This window comes from Barbatula barbatula (assembly GCF_947034865.1).
Source record: "Barbatula barbatula genome assembly, chromosome: 11".
Lineage (NCBI taxonomy): Eukaryota > Metazoa > Chordata > Actinopteri > Cypriniformes > Nemacheilidae > Barbatula > Barbatula barbatula.
Window position 1 is genome coordinate 12,338,908 of NC_136774.1, and position 15,314 is coordinate 12,354,221.

Here is a 15,314-nt window from a genome sequence, read left to right on the forward strand (position 1 = left end):
GGTCAGGAAACTTAGAGTACCAAAACCTAAATGTCACACACCTAATGTCAGGTAACCTTGAGGCAAGCAGGGATGCGGGTCAAAGAAAGATTTCCCTATCCGAATCAAAATTCTTAACCTAAGGTCAGGAAACTTAGAGTACCAAAACCTAAATGTCAAACACCTAATGTCAGGTAACCTTGGGGCAAGCAGGAATGCGGGTCAAAAAAAGATCACCAGGAGACAGGACCGGACGGCAAATAACTAAAGGACCATTGGGATCATAAGGTTTAAAAGTCAAGGTTAGGGTAGGAGTTATCAGATATCAGGGAGGACTCGGCGAGGCGGACCGGGGCTCAGAGAGTTGCCTCTGGAAAAAGGGAAAGGGGAGGGCTTAAGAACTATACTACAAACACTTGAAGGACGGCCGGGTTTGGTCAACGGGGATAAACATCTATGCAAGCAACACCGCGGTAGTTAGGGGTCCTGCGACACTCAAAAAACATGCGTCGGCCCGTTCCTTTTCTTCAGCTTCCTACACCAAACTACAGGCAATGCGCCGTGGGGGTTGCTGTCGTATTTCGTATTCCCTAACCTAACCCTAACCCTACCCTAACCCTAACCCTAACCCTACGCCTAAGACCTCACCACAACCCCAATCCTCACACCTAACATTAGTAACCCTGGGCATCTCAAACCTAAAACAAAATAACAAGGAGCCTACTTACCTTTCAAACACTTACCTCACCTCCTGGAATCCAATCCTGGTCAACACGCCATTTAAAAGACCAAGTTTTGGCCGGTCGCTGATGCATAAAGGTTGTTGGTTTGCCTCTATATACACACACACACACACATTTATGGAATATAACATAACACAACACAATTTGGTCAGCATTTACATACACAAATAAAATATTACAGGAATTGTGGGGACACTCGTGTGCGGCATCGTTTTCTCCTCTTGGCCTCGGGTGACCTTGGGTGGTCAGTAGAGGGTGGGCCAGTGCACAGCCATTTCTGGGGCCTCAGGGCCCTAGATCTTGGATTTTTTGCCCCTAACCTAGGCCTGGACCTCCCCTTTCGAACGGCACCTGGCTCTAGGTTCTCTGATCTTCGCGGCCCGAGTTACGTCTACTCCAAATTCTACTGTTTAGAGCGTGTTTTCAGCCAAGTGCAACCCCGACTCTATTTTACAAAAAGTGTCTCGCGAAAACTATACAGATCGACTCCAAATGGCCTAAAACGTGTAGAAAAGCCTTTCTGGGTGAACGAATTTGCACTTTTGGACTTGGGAACATTTTCGAAACTTTTACAAAACTTCACCCTGGGGTGCACTTGAAAACGAAAGCTCGGATCGACTCCAAACCTTCACCATCGTGCGCGGCGACCTCGAAACTATAAAAATAAGTGCCTCGTTTTCCTTTTAGACTTTAATTAAGGGGGGTGCACTTCCTTATCTCGGCCGGTGGTGGCGCTATCGAGCTAAAAGTGAGTGCGTTAGAAAGGGCGTCCGCCAATTACTATATATACGCAATTTCAAGTCTCTACTAACATCCCTTCGAAAGATAAGTGGGGGGGTGCACTTCACCAGGGGTGCAACCTTCGTTTTTTGCCCTACAACCTAACCCTAACCCTAACCCTAACCCTAACCCTAACCCTAACCCTAACCCTAACCCTAACCCTAACCCTAACCCTAACCTAACCCTAACCTAACCTAACCCTAACCCTAACCCTAACCTAACCCTAACCTACCCCTAACCCTAACCCTAACCCTAACCTTAACCCTAACCCTAACCCTAACCCTAAGGTCAAGCACCCCTGTGCAATAACAACCCCAATAACAGCCACCCAGGAATATGTGGGGTCTCATGCTGCCACACTCTACCATGCCCCCCAAAATCGATCCTTACACCTAAGGCCAGGACCCCTAGTCTAAAAGACCACTCTGTTTGTACCACCCCCGTGGAAATTTATATGCATGACGCTAGGACCTAACCTCCATCTATCCTTACACCTAAGGCCAGGACCCCCAGTTTAAAAGACCACTCTGTTTGGGCCACCCCCGTAGGTAATTTATATGCATGCCACTAGGACCTAACCTCCATCTATCCTTACACCTAAGGCCAGGACCCCTAGTCTAGAAGACCACTCTGTTTGGGCCACCCCCGTGGGAAATTCATATGCATGCCACCATGATCTAACCCCCATCTGCACCTAAAACCTAAAGCCAGGACCCCCAATCTAAAGATTACTCTGTCTAGGCCGCCCTCGTAGCAAATTGGCTTGCATGTCACAATGACCTACTCTCCCTCTTCTCTCACACCTAGAGCCAGGACCCTCAGTCTAAATAGATATTAAAATACCCACATTGTATTATTACTCATTATATTAGTATTATTATTATTATTATATAAATATCCACTCCACTGCTGGTGCGCCCTCTCTCTCTTGTGTGTGACCTATGGAGGTTCATTTAGAACAAACCCCATTCTTTGAGGATATTTGCTATTACCGATGTGTTCTGATTTTCTTCTAACAGCCCTTTGTGGAATGTTTGTTTTGATTTTTTATTTATAATTCTTTTTGACTGTGTGACAACAAGACCCGGTGGGGCCTTTTATGGTAATATAATAAACATATGGATACTAAGGTCCACAATAAGAGACATTTCTCCATTTTCCTTATTAATAGAATGGAACATGGTATATAGATAGGGTTGGGATTACTTATATCTACTTATATACAAACCACTTCTGTCTCAGTTAATCATCGGTTTTATTTAACCAGGACCATTCCGCCGTTTGTCCACCAGAGGGAGACTGTTATACACGATAGATGAGGGAAGGGAGACACAGGGATTTGCTCCAATGAGTTTATTGGATCGAATAAATCCATTTAGGAAGACATCCATGCCACATTGTCGAAATGAGATTGATTGATTATTCTGCTATTAGAAAAGTTTATTATACTTCATATCTATATTAATATTAACAATTTGGATATTATACTCATTGAACTTGCGGCAGTGGGTTTTCCTTTTTTGGAAAAAAATCTCTCTGGGGACACATGTGTGTGTATATATATATATATATGTATATATATGTGTATGTGTGCATGTGTGTGTATATATATATATATGTACTTAGATATGTATGGATGAATACAGGTGGGTGGATGGGGGTATGGCCTTCTTAATGTACAGGTGAGTATGTGTATAGGGCATATATTAATGGAGGTAGGAGAATATATTTGAATAATTGGGGATTGATAGGCTAATATATACGGGGCATTAGGGAGATGACGGCTATTATTAATATTATTATTAGCACTATATATATATAAAAATATATTATAGTTACCGTGAGTGTTTACTTCCAGTGACCAAATCCTGTTCAACCTGTGCTCGTGGGATTTTCGGTAAAGGTAATGGTTCTAAATGATGGGGTCTCTGAGGTTGTGATGTGGTGCATACATTTTGACGGCCATGGGGACGCTTTTAGATTAATTCCCCTATGGGATGATGACTCGGACTGTCTCTGGGATCGGGCCGGAGGCGTGTGGGGTGGTCAGCTGGTTTGTGGCCAGTGCACACCGAGCTTTGTCTTTGACATTTGGCTTTGGCTCTCACAAATCCCTAACCCTAACTGACCCCCTCGTGTATTACGCCTAAGACCTCACCACAACCCCACTCCTCACACCTAACATTAGTAACCCTGGGCGTCTTAAACCTAAAACAAAAATAACAAGGAGCCTACTTACCTTTCAAACACTTACCTCACCTCCTGGAATCCAATCCTGGTCAACACGCCATTTAAAAGACCAAGTTTTGGCCGGTCGCTGATGCATAAAGGTTGTTGGGTTGCCTCTATATACACACACACACACACACACACACATTTATGGAATATAACATAACACAACACAATTTGGTCAGCATTTACAGACACAAATAAAATATTACAGGAATTGTGGGGACACTCGTGTGCGGCATCGTTTTCTCCTCTGGGCCTCGGGTGACCTTGGGTGGTCAGTAGAGGGTGGGCCAGTGCACAGCCATTTCTGGGGCCTCAGGGCCCTAGATCTTGGATTTTTTGCCCCTAACCCTAACTGACCCCCTCGTGTATTACGCCTAAGACCTCACCACAACCCCACTCCTCACACCTAACATTAGTAACCCTGGGCATCTCAAACCTAAAACAAAAGAACAAGGAGCCTACTTACCTTTCAAACACTTACCTCACCTCCTGGAATCCAATCCTGGTCAACACGCCATTTAAAAGACCAAGTTTTGGCCGGTCGCTGATGCATAAAGGTTGTTGGTTTGCCTCTATATACACACACACACACACACACACACATTTATGGAATATAACATAACACAACACAATTTGGTCAGCATTTACATACACAAATAAAATATTACAGGAATTGTGGGGACACTCGTGTGCGGCATCGTTTTCTCCTCTTGGCCTCGGGTGACCTTGGGTGGTCAGTAGAGGGTGGGCCAGTGCACAGGGTTAGGGTCAGTGTCTAGCTGTGTTCTAGGAAGCGCCGTGGAACTAGGGGCCGTCCAGGAAGACTGCAACTCCTCTATAAAATCAGGCAGGATTGGCAACCCTTCTGATTTATTGCGCTGAGGACCTCTATCAAACACTGAGGTTGAAGTTGTGGCAGCCAGGGGAGGCAGCTTTGCACGCACCGCTGCTCTGGCAATCACTGCTCTGTCTGAAGGGTCCAGAGCCATTGCATCTGAGGCCTGGGAAGTATACTCACCCATGTCGGAGTCAGAGATGTCGTCCGTCTCAGAATACTCAGGGCGGTCGTCTCTTCCAAACCTGCCAGATGCTACCACTGATACTTCATCGGGGTGGCGGCACGGCCATTTTGGTTTTGGCAGCCCCAAGTCTTGAGGTTCCGCAGCCCCTTGCTGAGCCTCCACCAGGGATTTTAGGGTCTCCTGCATACCCTGCATTTGCATCTGCAGTTGGTCAAGGTTTATATGCTTTCTCTTGTAAGCTTGCTTACGTCTGACTCCCTCCTCCTGAGGAACCTGTCCCGACAGGAGTGGCTGTGTGCCTGCAGGCATTTCAGGAGTTAACTCCGACTGCACCTCTTGCATGCTTACAATGAAAGTCGAATCCGGAAGAAGGCTTTTGTTTTCATAAACAAAGAGGCCTCTGTGACTGAAATAGCTGTAGCTTTCACCCTCACGGAAGGCTCTTTTCTGGTGGTTATAGTCAAGTGACTGTGAAAACACAACTTGAAATTTAACCAAACATAAGCACACAACGACTAGCGGTAGCATTCTCCCTCACGGGAGAAGAGGCTCCTGTCTGGCAGTTATAATGAAGTGACTGTGAAAACACAACTTGTATTTCAACCAAACATAAGCACCCAACAACTAGCGGTAGCTGTCATGATTCCGCCATCATGTCATGTTTATTCTTGGTCTTGCAGCGGAGTCATGGCATAGCCTTAGGTTTTGTGTGAGAAAGACATGGCTTTGTTTTGATTCTGACATGCCATGTGCTTTCTCGTGTCTCGTCAGTGTTTCCCGCCCTTTTGTCTCGTTAGCCTTCCCATTAGTGTTTCATTACCTTCACCTGCCCCTTAGTAATTATCCTGTGTTTGTTCCCCTATTTAATGCCCTCTTGTCTATTGTCTTGTGCTCGTTCGTTGTACCTGTGTACGTGTTACCTTGGATGTACCTGTATACCTGTATGCTGTTCATGGTCCCTGTTCATGTTTCCGGTAAAGTTTATGGTCTTGTACACTGTTTGTTTAGTTCTTAGTTGTTTCTTTTTGCCCCCCTTGTGGGAAGTCTTTGTTTTTAGTTTTGGATAGTGTTTTCTCCCCATTGTGGGTGTTTGTTTTGTGTTTTATATTAAAGTCTCTGTTTAACCCCTTCATCATCCGTGTCTGCCTGCACTTGGGTTCTCCCCTCACAATTCACGACAGAACGAACGAGCCATTACTGAACCCAGCAAGCAGCAATGACCACACGGGCCCGGAAGCCTCGTCTTCTCTGCGGCGTCCAACAAGGGAATACTGACTTGGAAAGTTATTTGGGCAGGTTCCTGGATGTCGCAGAGGAGATGGTCCGTGGTGAGGAGGAGCTGGCGGTGCTTTTTAACGCCGGTCTGAGGGACCCTCTTTCGCCAGCGGAGATGAGATCGCTGAAGCCGTTGGAGTTTGAGGATGTGTGGAGGTGCGCCGTCGCACGCTCTGAGCTCAGGATCTCAGGCCAACTTGGCTATTCATCTCCGCTGGCCGCAGTTCCAGAGGGTCGTGCCCTGCAGATCGGGGTTATGGGCATCACCACACCATCTGCTCCACCACCTACAGCCTCCTCACCCGCAGTCAGCTTTGGTGGCAAGCGTGGGAGACGGGAATCCTGGGGGTCCTCGTCCGAGGCCTCCAATCCCGAGCCGCCCGTGCCCTTCTCGTCATTCCTTCAGCCGCCCACCAGGCGGGTGGCTCGGCTGAGGAAGAAGAGGCAACGGAGGGCGGTCCCAAGTCCGGTGGTCCCAAGTCCGGTGGTCCCAAGTCCGGTGGTCCCAAGTCCGGTGGTCCCAAGTCCGGTGGTCCCAAGTCCGGTGGTCCCAAGTCCGGTGGTCCCAAGGCCTTCCAGCCGACGCCAGGTCCTGTCCAGCCGGCCTTCCAGCCGACGCCAGGTCCTGTCCAGCCGGCCTTCCAGCCGACGCCAGGTCCTGCCCTGTCGGGGACTTCGCGCTCTCGAGCGCCGCCCCCCAGGGTGTCCCCTAAGTCCCCTGGGACTCCGCGCTTTCGAGCGCCAGGGACAAGAACTGTTCCCCCTTGTCCCAATCCGTTTGGACTTCCCCCCCATGGACTCATGTGTTCCCCCCATGAACTTTGTTGTTCCCCCTCCCCCCCCTCCCTTGTTTGTTATTTTTATTATGTCACCCCAACCCCTTTGTAATTTATGCTTGTCTGCCCTTGATCTTGTTTACAGTGTTTTGCCTTGTCTTGTCATTGTCCCAGTCTGCCCTGTCTTGTTAGTCTACTCCTTGATGAACACCTGGTGGTGTTCATTTAAGGGGGGGCTTATGTCATGATTCCGCCATCATGTCATGTTTATTCTTGGTCTTGCAGCGGAGTCATGGCATAGCCTTAGGTTTTGTGTGAGAAAGACATGGCTTTGTTTTGATTCTGACATGCCATGTGCTTTCTCGTGTCTCGTCAGTGTTTCCCGCCCTTTTGTCTCGTTAGCCTTCCCATTAGTGTTTCATTACCTTCACCTGCCCCTTAGTAATTATCCTGTGTTTGTTCCCCTATTTAATGCCCTCTTGTCTATTGTCTTGTGCTCGTTCGTTGTACCTGTGTACGTGTTACCTTGGATGTACCTGTATACCTGTATGCTGTTCATGGTCCCTGTTCATGTTTCCGGTAAAGTTTATGGTCTTGTACACTGTTTGTTTAGTTCTTAGTTGTTTCTTTTTGCCCCCCTTGTGGGAAGTCTTTGTTTTTAGTTTTGGATAGTGTTTTCTCCCCATTGTGGGTGTTTGTTTTGTGTTTTATATTAAAGTCTCTGTTTAACCCCTTCATCATCCGTGTCTGCCTGCACTTGGGTTCTCCCCTCACAATTCACGACAGAACGAACGAGCCATTACTGAACCCAGCAAGCAGCAATGACCACACGGGCCCGGAAGCCTCGTCTTCTCTGCGGCGTCCAACAAGGGAATACTGACTTGGAAAGTTATTTGGGCAGGTTCCTGGATGTCGCAGAGGAGATGGTCCGTGGTGAGGAGGAGCTGGCGGTGCTTTTTAACGCCGGTCTGAGGGACCCTCTTTCGCCAGCGGAGATGAGATCGCTGAAGCCGTTGGAGTTTGAGGATGTGTGGAGGTGCGCCGTCGCACGCTCTGAGCTCAGGATCTCAGGCCAACTTGGCTATTCATCTCCGCTGGCCGCAGTTCCAGAGGGTCGTGCCCTGCAGATCGGGGTTATGGGCATCACCACACCATCTGCTCCACCACCTACAGCCTCCTCACCCGCAGTCAGCTTTGGTGGCAAGCGTGGGAGACGGGAATCCTGGGGGTCCTCGTCCGAGGCCTCCAATCCCGAGCCGCCCGTGCCCTTCTCGTCATTCCTTCAGCCGCCCACCAGGCGGGTGGCTCGGCTGAGGAAGAAGAGGCAACGGAGGGCGGTCCCAAGTCCGGTGGTCCCAAGTCCGGTGGTCCCAAGTCCGGTGGTCCCAAGTCCGGTGGTCCCAAGTCCGGTGGTCCCAAGTCCGGTGGTCCCAAGTCCGGTGGTCCCAAGGCCTTCCAGCCGACGCCAGGTCCTGTCCAGCCGGCCTTCCAGCCGACGCCAGGTCCTGTCCAGCCGGCCTTCCAGCCGACGCCAGGTCCTGCCCTGTCGGGGACTTCGCGCTCTCGAGCGCCGCCCCCCAGGGTGTCCCCTAAGTCCCCTGGGACTCCGCGCTTTCGAGCGCCAGGGACAAGAACTGTTCCCCCTTGTCCCAATCCGTTTGGACTTCCCCCCCATGGACTCATGTGTTCCCCCCATGAACTTTGTTGTTCCCCCTCCCCCCCTCCCTTGTTTGTTATTTTTATTATGTCACCCCAACCCCTTTGTAATTTATGCTTGTCTGCCCTTGATCTTGTTTACAGTGTTTTGCCTTGTCTTGTCATTGTCCCAGTCTGCCCTGTCTTGTTAGTCTACTCCTTGATGAACACCTGGTGGTGTTCATTTAAGGGGGGGCTTATGTCATGATTCCGCCATCATGTCATGTTTATTCTTGGTCTTGCAGCGGAGTCATGGCATAGCCTTAGGTTTTGTGTGAGAAAGACATGGCTTTGTTTTGATTCTGACATGCCATGTGCTTTCTCGTGTCTCGTCAGTGTTTCCCGCCCTTTTGTCTCGTTAGCCTTCCCATTAGTGTTTCATTACCTTCACCTGCCCCTTAGTAATTATCCTGTGTTTGTTCCCCTATTTAATGCCCTCTTGTCTATTGTCTTGTGCTCGTTCGTTGTACCTGTGTACGTGTTACCTTGGATGTACCTGTATACCTGTATGCTGTTCATGTTTCCGGTAAAGTTTATGGTCTTGTACACTGTTTGTTTAGTTCTTAGTTGTTTCTTTTTGCCCCCCTTGTGGGAAGTCTTTGTTTTTAGTTTTGGATAGTGTTTTCTCCCCATTGTGGGTGTTTGTTTTGTGTTTTATATTAAAGTCTCTGTTTAACCCCTTCATCATCCGTGTCTGCCTGCACTTGGGTTCTCCCCTCACAATTCACGACAGGTAGCATTCTCCCTCACGGGAGAAGAGGCTCCATTCTGGGGTTATGATCAAGTGACTGTGCAAACACAACTTGTAGTTTAGCCAAACATGAACACTTAAGACTTGCGGTAGCATTCTCCCTAACGGGAGAAGAGGCTCCTTTCTGGGGGTTAAAATCAAGGTAAATTGTAATTTAACCAAACGTAAACACACAAGACTAGCGATAGCATCTCTCCACGTGGGTGAAGAGGCTCCGATAATATTCACAACTTGTATGTTTACCAACAAAGAAACGAGCACAAATGCGCTCGTTTTGATCTTTTTATAATCAAAGATATTACTGTGAAATACCAAAGAATCTTACCGTGAACAGCTAGCATCAATTGCTAGGAGGCAAAAAAGAGTGAGTGGTGGTTCACGCCCATATTTATAGCCGGGACACAAGCGGGGCGTGGCTAATTTTATATACCATCTCCTGACAGCTCATCCTTAGCTAAGGCTGACCCATACTGTGGCGTGTTGACTGAAATGAAATAGAACTCTTGTTTTCACAAGGAACACACTACCATTCAAATATGCACACTGACTCATCACATGTGTAAACACCTGTCACAAACGCCTATACCCCTTCTCCAAGCTATAGAAGACACATGTGGAGATATAGCAGCTGATGCTTTTCATGGCTGGACTGAAAAACATTGCTTGTGATGTGGATGAGGTGCTGTGGTCAGACCCAAACCGAAGAGAAGATGCATCATAGTTTTTTTACTGTAACTGTATACAGTCAATTCTTCTGTTGTTTTGTATGTACACCATTGTATGTGCAACTTTGCGTTGGTTGGGATGTACACTGTACATTCTCTTTGTTGGAAAAATAAAATATATTTGTTATCGTGTATTTGTGTGTTCTGACTATAAAAACCTTTTTTTATATTTATAAATATAAACACATTTTCTGAAAGCATGCCTCATATTCTCAGAACTCTACACACAAATCAAAAAACACAAACACAATGGGCAAAACCCCTCAATTCTCCTTCAAAATGAAACTTCACATTCAAAACAATGTTCTTTCTTCTCAAAATGGTATTTTGTTTTCAAATGACACACACAAACCATCATATGAAAAGACATTTATAAGAACTCTCTCTCTCTCTCTAGAAGAAGTTAGAAGCAACTCAACGTCACCCGAGGGCTCCGAGATCAGCAGCCCATCTCCTGTCTGTCACGAGATCTAAAAGCCCCTCCAGTGTTTCAATACAGATCCGTCTAACGTCACTTCACAAACACCTCCTGTTTATCTACAAATAAGACAGTGTTTTTAAGACAGTGCAAACTCGTGGACTTTTAAGGACTTACGCCTTCCCTAGAAGATATTTGTGACCCTGTCTGTGAAAACCAGGCTAAGGTCAAAGTTTAATTTCAGCCATTCATTAAAGCATGATTTAAATAGTAAGGCACTTACATACTCACCTGAAAGCACTTGCACAAAAAACAGAACACCAATCAGTCTGAGCCTTAGCACTACAAATAGGCCTCAGATAAGACATTTTGAGATCTTTATAATCATGGAGGCGATGAGAGTCCAAGTAAAAGGAGGACAAAGACAGAGGGTAGTCGGATGTGGACATGGAAGAGGACGAGGACAAAGAGGAGGACCAGTCCGGAGACGTTTATCAGATGACATCAGGGCTACTTTGATGGACCATGTGATAAATCATGGCTTGTCCATGAGGGATGCTGGGCAAAGAGTCCACCCTAACCTCAGTCGCTACACCGTAGCATCGGTAATACAGTTTTTCTCGATTGTTTACACACAAATATTGGTACTTGAGACACAATGACCTCAACATGTAACTCATTCACCAACCCCCTGAACCAATTCTGCTAAACTACAAAAACAATTCCTGCTTTACACTCACATTGCAGATCTAAAACACACTTTTTTTCAAAACACTACACACAATTCTCTGCATTTGGCACAATTCTCAGGCAGAAAAATCTCTTGTTTTCACAAGGAACACACTACCATTCAAATATGCACACTGACTCATCACATGTGTAAACACCTGTCACAAACGCCTATACCCCTTCTCCAAGCTATAGAAGACACATGTGGAGATATAGCAGCTGATGCTTTTCATGGCTGGACTGAAAAACATTGCTTGTGATGTGGATGAGGTGCTGTGGTCAGACCCAAACCCAAGAGAAGATGCATCATAGTTTTTTTACTGTAACTGTATACAGTCAATTCTTCTGTTGTATTGTATGTACACCATTGTATGTGCAACTTTGCGTTGGTTGGGATGTACACTGTACATTCTCTTTGTTGGAAAAATTAAATATATTTGTTATCGTGTATTTGTGTGTTCTGACTATAAAAACCTTTTTTTATATTTATAAATATAAACACATTTTCTGAAAGCATGCCTCATATTCTCAGAACTCTACACACAAATCAAAAACACAAACACAATGGGCGAAACCCCTTAATTCTCCTGCAAAATGAAACTTCACATTCAAAACAATGTTCTTTCTTCTCAAAATGGTATTTTGTTTTCAAATGACACACACAAACCATCATATGAAAAGACATTTATAAGAACCAGTTGAACACTGATGTGCTCTTTATAAAACACTTCTCCATTCATCATAATGACTTTGCTCTTTATATGGTTCAGTGTTACACTTACTACAGACAGTACATATATAAGTGTGTTGTAAAATATTTTTTGTATGTATGTATATATATATATATATATATAATAGTTTTTATAGTCAGAACACACAAAAACACAACAAAGAGAATGTACAGTGTACATCCCAACCAACGCAAAGTAGCACATACAGTGGTCTACATACAAAACAACAGAAAAATTTACTGAATACAGTTACAGTAAAAAAAACTATGATGCATCTTCTCTTCGGTTTGGGTCTGACCACATCACCTCATCCACATCACAAGCAATGTTTTTCAGTCCAGCCATGAAAAGCATCAGCTGCTATATCTCCACATGCATCTTCCATAGCTTGGAGAAGGGGTATAGGCGTTTGTGACAGGTGTTTACACATGTGATGAGTCAGTGTTCATATTTGAATGGCAGCGTGTTCCTTGTGAAAACAAGAGATTTTTCTGTCCGAAAATTGTGCCAAATGCAGAGAATTGTGTGTAGTGTTTTGAAAAAAGTGTGTTTTAGATCTGCAATGTGAGTATAAAGCAGGAATTGTGCTTGTAGTTTAGCAGAATTGGTTCAGGGGGTTGGTGAATGAGTTACATGTTGAGGTTATTGTGTCTCAAGTACCAATATTTGTGTGTAACAATCGAGAAAGACTGTAATTGACAATACGGTATTACATCGAGTCAGCTGGAAACACACATGCAAATTTTTACAAGTATTTTAATAAGTAAATTCTACAAATTATTTTCAGTGTGTATGGCAAGCTACATTCTACATATCTATATTAAATAAAAATACATGAACTTTATATATTATGTTATAATTTGTTTTGCACCACCCACAATCCCGGTGGTCCCTGATGATTTAAATACTGAATCGTTGATGACAAAATGTAATGTGTAATATATGGCTTGATGTATGGTAGTTCGTTGTGCCAGATGAGTCCCCTTTAGAAGACATTTGCACTTTTCGAGGAATCCCTTCATGGGACACACGTTACTCATCGTGGCGCACAAACCTCTTCCAATCGCTCTTCCATTTTAATGCAGTCATAATGTCCGGTGGGTTTTTTCTTGATCAGAACATTCTTCTACGACGGCTTCATCTGACACACGAACCGGAGCAAAAGCAAAGCCGGCGCGCAAAGCACATTGACTAAACCCATACCGAGATTTAACTGAAGGAAGCCCATGCTGTGTACTATCTTTTCTGCAATAACAGGTCCAATAGCGTAAGCGACACAGTATGAGATGTCTGCGATCGCATAAACGCTTCCATACGCGGACACATGACGCACGTCCACCAAGAAGGCCAAAGTGGGCAGAAGCGCCGTGTCCACCAGGGCGATGCCGAAGCAGATGCCGCACAGCGGGAAGATTAACTGGACAAAGTTCTTGCAGGCCGAGACAGTGCAGGAACTCGCTCCTATGATGACCATACCGACAGCGCCATAGAACCACTGCATGTCCGGATACTTTGCTGCCAGTCGGACAGTGAGATAAACTCCCAGCACGTGAGGGAGGAAAGCGGGCAACCAGACGAGCCCCATCTCCCACTTACTGGCGTTCATCGTGCTCTCCATCCAGTTCGAGATCGTGGGCTCGAGGAAAGCCAGAGGGATGTTACAGACGGTCAGGGCACCCGCGACCACCGCGATGTACGGGTCAATCATGAGCCGGTAAATGGGCGTCCCGACCGGCATGTTTTCGCGAGTCCTGTTAGAAAAAGGTTTGATCACAGTCAAGAGCAAAATCCCGTCTGCCAAGCAAACACAGGCGAGAACTATGAACGGGACCCGTTTACCTGCGAATTCGTACAGAACACCGCCGAACGGAGGTGCCACGAGACTGCCGAACGAGATGAAGGCGAGCGCGATGCCGAGCGCGCGAGTCCTCTCCGCGTCCTCGGTGTATTTGTCCGCTATCATCGCGATTCCCGCCGTGTCGGCAAACGCTGAGCCGAGACCCTGCAGACTGCGCGCTGCGAAGAGAGTCCAGTAGTGGTTAGCGAACGCAAAAATACACGTGGACACGAACATCACCAAGAGTCCGACCAACAGCGGCATATCGTATCCGACCCGGTCAATGAAAGTTCCAGATATGGGGTTCACAAGGAGTTGCACGATTGCTTTGGACGCGAATAAAACCCCTATTTCCATATCTAGTTTTTCACTGTTGATTCAACCTGTGCTCGTGGGATTTTCGGTGAAGGTAATGGTTTTAAATGACAGGGGGTGACATTGTGATATGGTGAATACATTTTGACAGCCATGGGAGCCTTTTAGGATTAATTCCCCTAGGGGATGGGGACTCGGACTGTCTCTGGGACTGGGCCGGAGGCGTGTGGGGTGGTCAGCTGGTTTGTGGCCAGTGCACACCGAGCTCTGTCTTTTGACATTTGGCTTTGGCTCTTACAAATTCCTAACCCTAACCTAACCCTAACTCACCTGATATGTAGACACATATATATATATATATATATATATATATATATATATATACACATATATATGCTGATAATGGCTTTGGCTCCCACAAGTCCCTAACCATATGATCACACACAGTGATTAGTATTATTTACTTAGTATTATTTACTAGGTTAAGTTAAACTATTCATGTACTGTGTTTTACCTTTTTTGTGTTTTTCGTTTTTTTCCCCCTGTAAAGCTGCTTTGAAACAATGCAAATTGTGAAAAGCGCTATATATATATATAAAATTTAATTGACCTTAGGTGGTCAGCAGAGAGTGGGCCAGTGCACAGCCATTTCTGGGGCCTTAGGGCCTAGATCTTGGATTTTTTTGCCCCAACCCTGCACTTCAGTGCACACAGAGTTTTACGTCTTTGATGTTTGGCTTTGGCTCTCACAAGTCCATAACCCAACCCTAATATTAACCTTTGAAATTAACCTTTCAAAGTTGTAAATTTGCTCAATGTTTAATCAAAAAGCGTCGGAAACAACTGTAGGGCTACGTTCCATTCGAAATGTATAGACGAGGCCTTACTAACGAGCCTAACAGTTCAAGGCAAGCTTTAGTTCAATTTAGAACAGGAATGTTGGAACGTTCCCCAGCCTGCAGAAGATAGTAAAACAATATGAATATTTGATGTCTGTTTGCTAAATTTAAGGCTACATTGGTCGATCGCACACCAGCCAATGGTAGAATGTTTGACACACACACAGGGAGGAATGTAAGCGCTTAGCCTGAAATCTATTTTGAGCACCCCGACAGAAAGCCACTGTGATTTCATTTGGGAAAAGTGGCTTGCAAACACTCTGAACTGCGCATGAGGATGAGAACACAGCTGGCATTTTTGACAGTCGGAGGTCTGTCATTAAAGGTCTGCTTAAAAAAAAAGAGTCAAATCAGTGATGTTGTCCATCAAACATGGACTGCTCATTTGATATTCAGACTGACCA

At 45.8% G+C, this 15,314-nt stretch overlaps 1 protein-coding gene across 1 annotated transcript; it reads right to left on the reverse strand.

Annotated features, from left to right (window-relative positions):
* Positions 1 to 12,985: 12,985 nt before the first annotated feature.
* LOC306900107 (putative vesicular acetylcholine transporter-B) lies at positions 12,986 to 13,993 on the reverse strand (the record flags this gene model as incomplete). Its single annotated transcript, XM_079466823.1, has 1 exon — positions 12,986 to 13,993. The coding sequence occupies exon 1, from the start codon at positions 13,958 to 13,960 to the stop codon at positions 12,986 to 12,988; it is 975 nt and encodes a 324-aa protein (XP_079322949.1). The 5' UTR covers positions 13,961 to 13,993.
* Between the last annotated feature and the right edge of the window lie 1,321 nt (positions 13,994 to 15,314).